Source organism: Triticum dicoccoides, chromosome 7B (genome assembly GCF_002162155.2).
Source record: "Triticum dicoccoides isolate Atlit2015 ecotype Zavitan chromosome 7B, WEW_v2.0, whole genome shotgun sequence".
NCBI classification, from domain to species: Eukaryota; Viridiplantae; Streptophyta; class Magnoliopsida; order Poales; family Poaceae; genus Triticum; species Triticum dicoccoides.
In genome coordinates this window covers 25,854,353-25,868,968 of record NC_041393.1, presented here as the reverse complement: position 1 = coordinate 25,868,968, position 14,616 = coordinate 25,854,353, and the positions used below count along the sequence as shown (strand labels likewise).

At 49.8% G+C, this 14,616-nt stretch overlaps 1 protein-coding gene across 1 annotated transcript; it reads right to left on the bottom strand.

Annotated features, from left to right (window-relative positions):
- Positions 1 to 728: 728 nt before the first annotated feature.
- LOC119336644 (TOM1-like protein 4) lies at positions 729 to 9,334 on the bottom strand. Its single transcript, XM_037608700.1, has 9 exons — positions 8,987 to 9,334; positions 7,965 to 8,043; positions 7,779 to 7,877; positions 7,008 to 7,121; positions 6,699 to 6,838; positions 6,508 to 6,589; positions 2,531 to 2,616; positions 1,897 to 2,148; positions 729 to 1,810 (listed from the first exon to the last, which is right to left on the bottom strand). Exons 1-9 carry the CDS (start codon positions 9,307 to 9,309, stop codon positions 1,033 to 1,035), a joined length of 1,953 nt encoding a protein of 650 aa, XP_037464597.1. The 5' UTR covers positions 9,310 to 9,334; the 3' UTR covers positions 729 to 1,032.
- Positions 9,335 to 14,616: the final 5,282 nt, after the last annotated feature.

Here is a 14,616-nt window from a genome sequence, read left to right as displayed (position 1 = left end):
CGACAATTGTCGACCTACACGTTAAATAGGAGAAGTCTATATCGATTGATCAGGGACGTATGTCAGCTTCTGCAACTAGACCGAACATGGCCCCAATTTTTTGGTTAGCCAAGGTGTTAATTGAAGCATTAGATACCACATTAAATAGGCACCATAAGAGCAAGTACAATAGGATGATGTAGGCAAACTTAAGCCTTTAAATATTATATTTTGATAAGTTGAAGGAGAGAGAAGATAAGCGGACTACTGATTAACAGCCGGCTGCAGCACACGCTCGTAGACATGTTATGAGAGTAAGATGAGCCATGTATCAAAAAAGCGATACATATTTATATGCAACTATTGTACTTGTCAGTTATAAGGTTGACTATAGATGATGGGACAAGATCATATAGCCAGCGCTATACTATTAACCATGCTCTAAGTATCTCTCTTCACAATCCATCAATTCCTCTCATCTCTCCGTCTCTTCCACACCCTCTCCCCTCCCTTGCAGCCATATATTATTAATTGTTAAGGACGGTCAAGAATGGATGCCAAACAAAATTGGCTTACAAAAATAAAATAAATAAAATAACACCTGAAGCAACTTCTTCAACTGGAACTTCAGCCTAATGGAGATTGAAGGGGTGATATGAATATAAAGGAAAAGACTGCCTTCAGAGCACACCCCTTTTTTTTCTCTGCAACTGCCCAGTCCAAGAAAAATAAGAAACCAGCTGCAGAAATAGCATCAAACTCGGGATGGCGTCTTATTTGAAGTGCACAAACATATTTTGCCACCAAAAACTCCTCCACAACAGAAGAGATTTATGCTTTCACGTAGGCATGACGTATTCAGATGTTCCGAAGAAGCATCAAGCAAATCAATCTGGGTAACAAAGTTTGCGGATCAAATGGACTCGTAGCAGTTATGAAGACAAACAAAGCAAGTCTTTCATATTTTAAGTCCTCTGTCATCACTACAGCTTATTATTGGTTTGTATGAACCAGAGACAGATATTCTTTCATATATTGATTCCACCGGCATTGCTACGGTTTGTATGGACTGGACGTGCCTCCAATTACCGTGCTGCCCGTTTTCAGAGTGCCATCCGCATTTCTCTCGAGCAGATCATCAAAGAACTTGTTAGAAGGAACATAAGACGGCCGGCGAGACCCTGCAGACATCGGTTGCTTCAGGCTCTTGTTTGTCGGTGAATCTGACGCAGCACTTCGAAGCGGTACGCCGAAAGATTGTGATTGCTGTAGAGGCCTCATGTTCAACGGTACTTTAAGAGGCGAGCTGGAGGTTGAAAGTTGCTGCGATGAAGATGCCACGAAAGGGTTTGACTCGGTGTTGTCCTGAGGGGCCCATGGTGGCGGCGGGTAAGGAGATGGGTTGTAAGGAAATTGTGGTTGAGGTGGTGGTGCCTGCTCCTGCTGCTGCTGCTTGATGGGTGCAGTTTGAGGTTGATGCTGAGCCCAAGGAGCGACGTAGCTATTGTGCGCTGCAGCTGTGTGTTCTGGGCCTACATAATGAGGCTGTGGATGATAACTGGTTGGGGAACCACCAGGATGCAAGGCAGGTTCAGGTGATGGGCCTGACACTATGGTGAGCGCAAGAAGGTCGCTCATAATCTTGTCTTCTGGAGAAGTCTTTATAGGAGCTAGATGATCAGGCAATGCTAATGCACTGCTTGAAGTAGATGGTGATGCTGTAGTGGTCACAGAAGCTGCTGAGCTTGCCGTTCCATCCTGCGTGGACGACAATGATGCGCCTACGCCTGAAGAGGCGCTCTTGTCATTTGCTGACCTGAATCTCGAATTCCTGATCACAATTAATCGTCAGCAATGAATCATGCAAGATAGACTGAACGAAGTATGAAACAATAAAGATCGGTCATTTAGTACGACCTGCGAGCTAACTGAGAGAACTCATCATCTTCCTCCTCTTCCTCTTCATCATCCAAGACAAAAGCTGGTACAATGGCAGTTTCGGGAACAACTCTTACTGCAGGGGTTGTAGTGGTCCCTCTGGGTAATTCACTCAACACATCCGTTTCTTCACCCGGTAGAGGGGAACCTGATGCAATTGCATCGTGTTTGGAAAGCAGAATTTGCAATCTGTCGTTCAAGTCGAGACTTTGGCTCAAGAGGTCCTCATCACTGTAATGCAGCACAGGAACGTCAGATAATTTATATGGAATTGCGGCTGTCATTCTGTAAAAATGATCCCTGCCTCTGAACAGTGATTGACACTACTTAACGTTGTCATGTTATGTAAGGGGAGTGTCCAGGTAATAATAAGCTTGACTTCGGTCTGGGTTTAATTTTTCGACGGAGAATCTTGATCGTTATTAATTTGAAACAGAATTACAATCTGAGTGAAAGGTTGTGTGGAGAAACATCGGATTATTCTTACACACAACTTACAACTTACACAGAAATTCTTTAAACCAAATATGCCCTTAATAGCAAAAGATGATATGACTGCTGCCACAGTAATAAGATGCGAGAATGTAGGAGACAATGTTCATACAGCACGTACCTCACTGAACTAACCAAACTCATGATCTTTTTCTGGTATGATCGGCATTGGTTCACAAGTTCCGCGATAATTTCATCATTCACAGCCTAAAATGACAAACATCTCTGTGATTTAGAAATTTGCATGTGTAGTGACCAACACAAGGGAACAATAAATCATTTCAAACCCTCAAGATTAGACTCATGTACGTTGGATGCAAAAAGTGCTCTTGAGCATACAACAGACCACACTAAACAAATTAGTACCAACAATAGGGTTGTACTACATAGCAGTGACTCACGCCCGTGACCCACGTGAACGGCCGCTCGGGAAAGACTACATGTCAGCAGGTGGATTCCTTGGTGGATCTCATTACCTTGGCCGGACTCGTTCGTTGTCCTCTCCTCCCCGGCGTGCTCACAGGTGTTTCATCGTCCCTCTCACATATGGAATGGTGGAATGGTGGCGACAGGTTTCTTTTCCCACCTTGGTGGTGGTTATTCTACCTCTGTATTCATGGTTTTCTCTAATATGGCAACACCAGCAACGACCCTCCTGCTTCCTCACTGATGCAGGATCCATGGTGGCAATGAATCTTCTTGGGTAGAGCTGTCGAGGATTGTGGTGCCTTTGGACAGTTCAGGAGCTACTCTGCCTTGTGGGGGCACAAAAATCCCACACTGCTCTTCCCTCGTGAAACAAGACAGCGGAAGTAAAGGGCGAGAAACTTGCGACGTAGACTTGGATTTCAACATTACTTTCTAGTCAAATCTCTCGAAACAGGTTTTCGCCCCGCTTTGTATATCGAAAAAGGCTTTCGCCCCGCTTTGTATACCGAAAAAAGCTTTCGCCCCGCTTTATATATAAAGCATAGACCAACAGTGCCTGATACAACCACACTCACCCAACACAATCGCACACACACACCCAAGGCTGAATACATAGGCGCAGCATACTCCCTAGCACTACAAGAGCCGCCGGGGGCTTCAGCCGTGAACACCACCGCGAAGAAGTGAAGCCGCATATGACGAACCGTGGGCTTCAAGGCGGCGCCTTCAAGAAGGATACGACACCGGAGCGCCGCCACCGCCCGATCCAAGGATCAGAGTTTCCCCTGGAGCAACACGACGGGCAATGATAGCCGCGATGACGCCTTCAAGAAGGGAGCGATCTACGCCGTCGCCAGTCCGTCCGAAGATAGAGTAGGTTTTCACCCCGGCCAACCCTCACCGCCACCGAACGCCACACCCCGGCTACCATGCCGCCCACACGGCCGTGGCAACCGGGCAGCACCGAGGCACGAGCTCTGCCCAGGAGCACTGTGCCACCACCACCAGGGCCGCCGCCCCGGAATCCAAGACCTTGACACCACGTCCCCCGAGCCCCACCGCTACCCCAACCGCAGAGACGGGCGGAAAGGATCGGCCTTCCGCACCCCTGGCCGGTCCCAGCGCCGAGACCCAATAGGTCGGCCACAACAAGTCTCCATCGAACCGTCCTGCTACACCGGGCGCGAGACGAGCGCAGTCCTGCTGCCGGGCACGAGACGGGCCGGTCCTGCTGCCGGGCGCGAGACGAGCGCAGTCCTGCTGCCGGGCGCGAGATGGGCCGGGCCTGCTGCTGGGCGCGAGACCAGCTCGGTCCTACGGCACCGAGTGCGAGACGGTCGATGGACCGCAGCCGGGAGAAGGCCAGCCCTCCGGCGAGAGAAGCGAACGGACACCGAGGAAAGGGGTCGGAGGTCGACACAGGCAACTTACAGACGAGCCGACGCCAGAACAATCTGGCCGCCGCCGCAATCAACCTGCCACCACCACATCACCTGCGCCTCCACGCCCTGGTCAGAACAACCCAAAGCCCCGCCACCCCGCACAGGAGCAGCAAGGACACCGGCCGCAACACCACCACCTCCACAGGGACGCCAGCCACCCCCGCCACCGGAGACCAAAACAACCACCGGAACTGGGCCGGGACGCCCAGATCCGCCGCCAGCACGCCCGAGTCCACCAGACCCCACGAGCCGCGGGGGGAGGAGGAGCCGTCGGCGGGCCACAAGGGCGCGGGGCGGAGCGCCGGAGCAGGAGCCGGCCGGGACCCGACGCCGCGGGCAGGAGGGAGGCGACCCACGACGCCATCCATCCGCGCGCAGGGGAGAACCGCCCCGCCGCCGCCTCGGCCACGCGGCCTTTGGCCGGCGGCGCCCCAGGCGGTGGCGAGGGAGGGGGAGACGGGGCGGAGGGCCGGAGGAGGAGGCGCTAGGGTTGCCCCCCGACGGCGCCCGCGGGAGGGAGAGGAGGGAGGGACCTCAATGCCTTTGTATTGAACCCCCGCTTTGTATATAAAGCAACAACTGAACAAAGTACACGGCCGAACGATACAAGGTCGAGAGGTAGCCCTCTTACAAAGTCGATCCCAGGATGATCGGATCACGTACACCGCACGCGACTACGCTACCGAAAACACATGAAGGATGTCAGCGCCTCGCGTCGCCGCTGTCGAGTCCACAATGGACAAAGGTTTTCACCCAAAACCCGGACATGGAGGGGAACACCACGACGATGTCTTCAAGAAGAGAGTGTTGCCCACAAGCGTCGCATCGTCGGCACCAGAGTGCAGAGCTTTCGCTCGGTAGCTCCCGCATGCCACCATGAGGTCTTTAGAAGAAGCATGATGAGCTCAGATCCCTAGATTCGGATCGAGGCGCCACCACGGAGACCAAGAGCACGCCCGAGCCACCTTGCAATATGCCTCTCGCCGCCACACGATCAAGAGGCAATGCCACCACTGCCACCATGGTGCCCACCGGAGTGCCAACCATGTGGACCACCTTCCAGGACCACCGCCTTAGCGTCCATGCCACGAGAAATTGCCAACCGTCCACTTCACAGTGAACAAGCCGCAGTTGGAAAAGCCCGGCATCAGCCTCTAGGCCCGGGCCAGCGCCGCCACCATAGGGGCACCCACGCCTGAGGTCCCCACCAATCCCGATGGACCGGGGGGGCATGACCCAGTGGCTGCCAACGGCCATTGTCAAGCCATCAACTCCGACGACTCCAAATCCGCGGCCTACGACACTGATGACTGCCAGCGCAGCACGGTCCTTCACCAACGCTATAACGAGAGGATGCCAATCGAACCGCAAGCTCCTACCTTGGCCGGAACGGAGGCGGCCCAAAGCCGTGCATCGACTCCAGGGCGAGGAGCAACGAACTCCGGGCAGGAGGACCACGTCAAACTCCCGCACCGGTGGCCAGTCCACGTTGCCGCCCTACTGCCAACCAACGCACCTGGGAAGGGCGGACGCCACCCCATCAGATCTGGGCATCCCAGATCCAGATGGGGGCCCGCCAAGGCAGCCGGCAACTCTGGCCGTCGAGCAGCCGCAATCACTGTGCCAGCCCCGCGCCCCATCGGCTCTCCACGCATAACCCCGCCACCACCGTCCGAGGCCTAGGACTCCACCGACCACCCGCTATCCTGCCTCCACCCGCCCATGAGAAGAGCTGCTGGTCACCTCGCTGCCTGCCCGATGCCCAGGAACGCCAGGCCGCGTCGCCCCCAGCCCTCGCCAGGCCGATCAGGAGGGGTTAGCTGGAAGGGCAAGGGTGAAAAGCAAGAAGCAAGGAGTCGGAAGTTCACTCCGATCAATGTTGGGCAGTTTTGTTTTTGGAAAGAGCTCAAAGTACAAGAGTGAGAATTTCATAGCGGTTGCTAGAGAATAATCAAATTGGAGTCAAGCATACTGAGAATTGGCGAAATCTGCCATGCACTTGTCGCCAGAAGTTCAAGTGAACCATGGACTAATGGAGTAGCTCATTTGTTGGCTGAACTAGCCTAGTGGACTATGCATTCTGTGTTTCACGGCTCCGATGTGTGTGTTCGAGTTGCTTCAGAACCATTGTAATAGTACTGTTCCAAATTAATTAAGTTCTTTCTTCTGCAAAAGAATAAAGAAATAGAAGAACAGCGAGAAGAAAAAACATAATAAATCTATATACCTCATGATCATTTGGATCCACTTCTCTCAGCATCTCACTTAGTAGCTCCGCGGCACTTAAAATGCGTTGCAGGTCTGACAAACTAAACAGATAAAAATATGTCATATAACATGGAACACATTTCATCCGTTTTCTCAGACACTAACATGGAGCACACAAAAGATGCATAAAAATATATAATAAATGGTTACCTCAGAGGAGAGCCACTAGATGAAATCATCCCATCAGCTCTCAAGGATGAATTGACTGGACTCCCGATCCCTGGTTGAAGGTGAGGGGCGAATATTGTTGCTGCCTCAGGTGAGCGCCTAGGAAATTCTAAACCAGATTGCTGCAATTAAAGAGGCTCATTGGGACATGCCAAAGAAAATGATACAGGGTTGAACAACTTTATGTACCAGATTCACATATCTGATGGGTGACTTTCGAAAGTTGAAGAATAAAAGGGTGTGTCATGAAGTGTAGGTTGTTCTGGATGGTTTAGCAGATAATAAAAATACCTTAAGTTCAGAATATGCCCAGTAGAACTGAGGGTGCTTCCCACCAGGCCCACCAAATGCTTCTTGCCAGGAATCCAGGAGTGTCAAAATTTTGTCCCTCACTTGCACATTTGCCTGTAGTTATACTGAAGAATTTTAATCAATACCACAAAAACGAACTTTTAGAGAACACAAAATTTATGATACATATGGTAATTAGAATTTATTAGACAGAGAGCCATAGTAAATGTAATGTTTAGAAAGTTCACTGACTGTAAGAGCAAAGATTGGATGAATACACATGGATGCCAAATGGAACGTCAAGATCTTATGAATTTGATTAAAAAGGGGAAAAACTTAAAAACAAAATTACTACCCAATAAGTTTGAGAAGAAATCCTGCATATCTCAGTTTCCTCAGGTAGCAGTGCCGGGAGTGCAAATTTAAAAGATCTACAGTTAGCCATGATGCCGTGACCACCTGAGATTTGTCTGTTTCAAAAATTCAGACCTTAACTAATCGGTCTAAAGCCATGGAGCTACGTCAATTTTTTGACATTGGCCGGATAAGAACATATGTATGTGTCTTCCAAAACATTAATGCATCTCATGATTATGCTCATGTCAACTCAGAGTATGTTAAATAGGGTGTGAAGCCATGTATTTACCAGAAGATGGAAGGAATTTTACCTACATAATATACTGTAGTTCTTAGTTCCATGATTCAGAAAATAAAGATTCAGTGGCTTTTCTGGAGAACAAACTGTACAACAGCATGTATTAGAACACTAACCTTTTTCTTGGCAAGTTTGACCATTTCTTGCAATATACCGCGCTCTACAACCAGAAAATGCACATGATCCCCACAATTTTTCACCAGAGTCTCCAACAGCTGCAATCCCAATTCATGGTATTCTCACACAAGCACAAACAAAGCAGGGCTAAAATTTTACTTAAGCTGTCAAGCAGAGAAACGTACCGTCAATGCAAGAGACTGAACTGATGAATTCTTGTGTTGAAGACGCTTCTTCAGAGTTTTAATCACCTCTTTTGCTTGCCTGAATCATTGCTTTATTGTAAGCACAAACAATTATTTACTTTCATAGGAAAGAAGTCGGAAATTTTTTAAGCAGATAATCTGCTCTCTGCGCCTGTCTCGCATTAATGTCGTGACCACACAAAATCAGGCTGCAAACTTGTAACCACTTGGAGCATGTTGCAGATGAGAGCTACCATGACATATTTGGTTAGCGGTGATGAAGCTCGCCCATAAGAGTGACAGGTGGTATCATAAATTGGTTTCAAAAGTATTTGAAGCATGGTCCTTGAGAAAGTAGGTGTGAATATGTGCTTTATTTGATTGATTACATTTTTTTTTTCTGAGCAGCAAAATGCATCAGTCACTTGACCTATATATCCTGCTGATGTGTGGGGTAGGATTACCCAACCTTGTCAATACCTTAAACCTGGCGACAGACTAGTCAATGCAGGAAATAATTAAAATGGTGTGACGGCTCAGATGTCCATGTCTAGTGCAGTAAATCTTTTAGAGAAAGAATTATGGCAGTCTACTAGAGCTCCAGCGGTTAGACCAAGAGGTCCTGGTGTGTGCCTTAACCTGGACAGCTAGCCAATGTAGAGCACCATACTAAGCATGAGGTCCATCTTTCAGAGTTCGCCACTACTACATGTGATGCTCTGCTTTTCCTGAACTGAAACATGTCTAGTCTTAGTGCAGTTTCTTTTGGGGTGATAAACATGTCTAGTCTAGTGCAAGGGATAAGCCGCCATCTTTACAGACCTAACAAGCCTTGGCGCGTGGCGATGATCCATTTGGGATGTTAAGGCGAGGAAGTGGTACTGTGGCTCCTACCGGCGAAAACGGGATTTTTCGTGCTGCGGTTGCGCGTGAAGGAAGGAACCGATCGAGAAATCGGATTTTGAGCGGTCGCGCGGGAAGGGATCGAGGAGTGAGGAAGGAGGCCGAGGGAGCGAACTAACCCGTGATCGGAGTTGGCGGCGTCGCAGATGTCGATGTTGAGGGTCCAGTCGGGGCCCAGCAGCAGGTCGCTCGTCGCCTTGTCCACCCTCACCGCCGCCGCCATGTCCTCTTCCTCGACTCCCTTCTCCACTCGCCTCTCTCTCTCGCGGAAGACGTACGTGCGGCGCGGGGGAGGATCAATAGGATCGCGCAGAGAGGAGGAGGAGGAGGAGGGCCGGTGCCGGTATTGGAGGGAGTGGGTGGGGGTGGGAATGGGACTCGGGCGATCGGTTTCGGCTTCGGTAAAGAACAAGACAAAACGGGCGGCCATTATTAGGCGCATCTGTGCGCTTCCGGTCCGTGCGAGGCAGAGGCCGAGGACGCACTCCGGCTCCGCACTATTCCCTCGAGAGGGAAACCCAGCAGAAAACATTATCCGGAGTGGTGGTGGTGGAGGCCCTCGAATCGAATCGATCGCTCACGGGCTGTTGCTGTCCCTAGTGCTAGGCTGACACATAAAAGTACAGGCCAATTTTTCCAAGAGCACACCCAGCACCTCAAAAAGAAAAGGAAAAAAACACCCAGCTCCAGACGAGTCGTTCTTTTGTTGTCAGTTGTCACCCTTTTCTGGCGGGCGGAGAAGTTGCTTTGCATCAAATCTAAACTTTTGTCAACAATAATAATAATAGCTTTTAATTAAGCTTACCCCGGCCACAACTTTTCGCGGAGCATATCACGCGGACGCGGAAAACAGCCCACAGGGCCTAGCGAACGCAGCAAAGGGCACTACGACTGGCGGTGGTGCCGTGGTGGAGGGCTTCGTCGGTTGCCACTACCACGCCGCCGACCACCGCTGGCTGCGTCGCGCCTCGCTCCTACATCACGCCCAAGACTTTTTGATTCTGGTGGTTTCTGATAGGAACGACTCAAATGATGGACTCCAACCATTTATTGCCTCGGGCTAATGTTCAGTCTACATCATGCTTTCGGTCTACTAGATTCTAGTCTTTTCTTTTCATCCGTGTGTGAGTGTGACGACGCTGATTGCAATATAATGGGCGTTTGGCTCCAGGGCGAGACGACATTAACCGAGGATATCATATCACTAGCCACGTAGCGCCCCAAGTTGTGCTTTTTGATGGTCAAAGGGATGTTGAATCACTGCAACTCCATCCTTCATTCCCCATGCAACAACTTGGAGCTTTCAAGTTAGGACTATCAGACGTTTCTATCACTGGCTGCTTGCGTTCGGGTGTATAGCCGGTTTTCATCAAACATAAACCAAACAGACTATCTGACCATATACACTGAAATGGATATTTATTTATTTTCTGACTACCTTGCTCATGTTGGCTCGGCTCTCCCCTAGCACAAGCACAAGATCGGGCTTCCACCGCGAATCCATCGCCACAAGGAGCCCGGCGGGGAAGACGGAGAAAGTGGTCACCCGATCACTCATCGCAAAACCAGCAAGCCGGCGACGCCCCCTCACAAACGTACCAAGCAGAGAACCAATCTGCCCCTTCCACGACAATGAAATAACCCGAGTAAATTGCATGTTTCTTCCCTGTACTCGCTGGCTTGTAACAAACCCATCCCCGTACTCGCGAAACGTGTCAATACAGTCCTGCGACTTGCGAATACGTAACAAAGATGGTCCTATGTACGCCGTTGCATACGTCTGGCCCTTTTCCCCTTACACGTCAGCATGTATAGGTGGTCCAGCCGAACCGACTGGCTCGAGTCGGGACGAGGCGCACACCCAAACAAAAAGAAAATCCCCAATTTGTCTTCCGTCCCCTCTTCTCAAATCCCTAATCCTATGCGCTTTCTTCTTGCGATGGCCGGCGTCGGCGGAAGCGTGTGTGGTAGCACGGGTCCCCCGTCGAACGCGGCGTCGTTTCAACCGCAGGACTGCTCTCCATTTCGTTTGTCCAGTTAGTGCGGCGCCGCGGCGAGCAGTTTCTCCGGCCGGAGACCGGACAACTGCTCTTCACACGCACGCCGGCATTGTACGCTCCGGGCAAGCTCTACTGTGGGCTGGTTCGGGGGCGAGGGCCATCGGCGGCAGCAGTGGCGAGCTGAGGCTGGCTGCAATGCTCGTGCATAAGGTCTGCAATGCTCCCATGGCGCCCTTGTACTCACGGAACATCTGCCAGATGCATGGCTACCGGCCGCAGGCGCCGAGCTCCCCCGTAACCATCACTTTGCGACTTACTGTGGCAGGGATGACGGCACCGGAGGCGATGCTGGCTGCTCTGGTGTTTGACGACTATAGAAGTGCCCTGTTTTTCTGTAACGCCAATGTTCTAGTTACTTTCCTGTATCTATGTAAGCTACTCCCTCCGTTCGGAATTACTTGTCGCGAAAATAGATGTATCTAGACGTATTTTAGTTCTAGATACATCCATTTCCGAGACAAGTAATTCCGAACGGAGGGAGTAGGTGCTATGTGATGTAAGCTGTTGGTTGTAGTGATGTCCTGATGCACCGATGGTTGCAGCTATTGGTTTTCAATTTATGCATTAGGAAGAGCTGATGGTTATAGTTATGTGAACTGATATGGCTGTAGCTGTGTAAGCTATCATGGCTGTAGCTTTTGGTCTTGAACTGATGCAATGCTTGCTGGGTTGTGTTATGTAATGAAATATGAAGTGATGTGTTAATTCCCTACGCTTTTCTTGTATGATATTTGAGCAGAGGTGTGATGTGTGCTGGTATGAAAATTGATGTGAAATGAGATATGTTGTGCTGTGCACCATAGAATCAACTGAACTTAGTTGTGCTCTTTGCTACAGTTTGCAATGCACTAATCTGTGGAGTTGAACTACTCCAGCAAAATAGACAGGAACAACAAACAGCATGCCAATTATAAAACTGCTCCAACAAATAAAATGTTAAATGGACTGAACAACTCCAGCTTAATATACATGACACTGACGGAGATAAGAAAACTCATGCATCAATACGATATGACAGGAAATAACAAAGAACATTATAGGGGTTGACAAACAAGCTCATATATGACAACATAGGAGAGTTCAAAGGTTTTTTATTAAGCAGATCAACAAGTTCATTATAGAGGCACTAACTTGATCATGAACATCACATGATCCTCACAGACATGACACTCAATCTTAATGACCATACCCTCTACTAAAGATGTTCATGAACCAAAATATAAAACCTACATAGCATAGTCCAGTAGGTTTACTAAATACATCTCTCAACACTTCATATGCAATGATATATCAGTCCCTGAATATATCAAACATGCTTGTCCTTCTTGGCATTTTAAAATCTCTCATGGAATGAATGGAATTTCCTCTTTTGACATTCTTTTGCTGGCCCATACTGTTCTCATTTCCTCGCCTCTCCTTCTCACCTCTCACTCTCATTTCTTCAATAGCATCTACTCTGTTAAATGCATAAAAAACAGAGTTTTAGACAATTCATGATGAAACCTTCATTTTGCGTAAACCGCAAGCAAACTAGTGCATAAAAATCATAAATTTTCATTGCAGTTGTACTACCATATTTCTTTAGTAAGCTAGCTCAATTTGGAGTGCTACAGTTCTTAACTTTTCTATGTATGGTATAGCAAAACTGTACCGGCCTTCTACTAGTAGGATTAAATTAAATTACTGTAGGTGTTAACTTGGTCAATCATCTGCTGCAATGAACGATACTAAGAAATATTCGGCCCATTGGGGTCAATGATTTCTCCATGTCTTTGTTTGTTTGCATGAGTGACTAAGGTCAACATTTTTGTAAAACATTATCAGGGGACAGGGTTATTAAGTATATACAAGTGATCTTACAGTCGGTAGAGAGGATTATCTGGATTGCACTGTTAACTTTCTTGATTATTTCTTGAACTTTTGGAATGCACTGTCAAATTTCTACATTATTTCCACCAAAAAGAAACACTAAAAATAATAGTCAGTCAGATAGTAGAGTTGTGTCCTGCTGACTGATGCAAGGATACATCTGAGCAATAGTGTAGAAGTTCCCAGAAGATTGAGTTCAGCAAGCAAGCCATCAGCAAGATTACACATCATGGGAACTGAACATGTCAACGTACCATACACCAGGGCGGCCCCCTTCTCCTGCCGCTGTATAGGCGCCATCGGCGCGGCTCACAGTGAGTAAATTGCCGACGTCCTTGGCCTCCTCTGATTATCCGCCCGCTCCGGCTGCCCCCACGGCCGCGATCTTCGCCGCCGATCAAAACCCCCCGCCGCCGCAGGCTACGTAGTTCTCGGGGAAGAAAACACACGAACAGATGCCTACGTAATTCTCGGGATCGATGGTGGAAATAGAGGTCGGTTGGTTCAGCTGGACCAGCCCCCATCGCTGACGTGGCAGGGGGAGAAAGGGCCCAACGTACCAGGAAACGTACATGGGACTGTGACTGCTACGTATTAGCAAGTCTCGGGATTGTATTGGAGCATTTTTCAACTATGGGGATGGTTTTGTTACAAGCCAACGAGTACATGGATGAAACATGCAATTTACTTGAAATAACCCACACACGCGGGAGGTTCTGTTGGGCGCGCAACACGTCCAAGGATGACCACACGCGCGCTCGCGCACACACACAAGGACATTCGCTTTGGTTGGCTACTGGTCCCCCTATGGGCCTCTGATGTAGGGCGGAACCCTAGGGGGCCGATCTTTCACGTTTGGAGTGGATCCTACGGGGAAACACGAAGAACGCGCGGAAAACACAAAGGAGAAATCACGGGGAGGAACGAGAGAATCACTCAACCGACAAGTATCGATCACACAAGGGCTAGATCACCGAACACATGAGGTAGCACACGATTCAAAATCAACAAAGGAAAGATACAAAGGTAGCCGTTCTTCTTCAAGAGGAGGTCTTGAATCCACGAGGGGATCTTCCCGTAAAGGGGTCTTGAATTCAAGTGGATCTTCTCCGAAGAGGCCGCGGTCTCTCACGAGGAGGAGATCCGATGGATGAGCGAGGCTCTATCTCACAAATGAGCTAAATCAACGCTAACCCTAAAACGTAGGTGGAGTGGGAGTATATATAGTCTAAGGGGCGAAGGGGTACATGGGCCTCGACCCAGATGCGCTGCACGCAGGCAGGGGAGGCCGGATGTCCGGGCGTCGGGCCGGATGTCCGGGCCTTCGCGAGGTGCCGGATGTCCGGGCTAGCGGGCCGGATGTCCGGGCTGGAGTGGCCGATTCTTCTGCTCTCTGGATAGCGTGCGCCGGATTTCCGGGCAGGCGCCAGATGTCCGGCGGCTCGGGAAGAGCCGGATGTCCGGGCCTCTGGCCGGATGTCCGGGCTGACGGGGTTCAGCTTCTGGACGCGTTCTGTGATGGGCGCCGGATGTCCGGGCTTGCGGGAAGGGCCGGATGTCCGGGCTGGGGCCGGATGTCCGGGGCCTGTAGCAGCCGGCTCTTCTTCCTTCTTCTCTTCCATGCTTGGCCTTGGTCCTTTGATTCTCCATGGTCATCTCGGTTGTACCTGAGTATAGGCAAGGTCCATGCATGAGGTAGTAGCCATGTCTCACATGTGGAAAGTGACGGTTCGAAGAGGAGTGAATTCACCTTGTGTCCAATGGCGTATGTTTGAGGTCTCGTCATATGTCCTCTTGGGGCTTGGAGAGTAGTCGGAGTG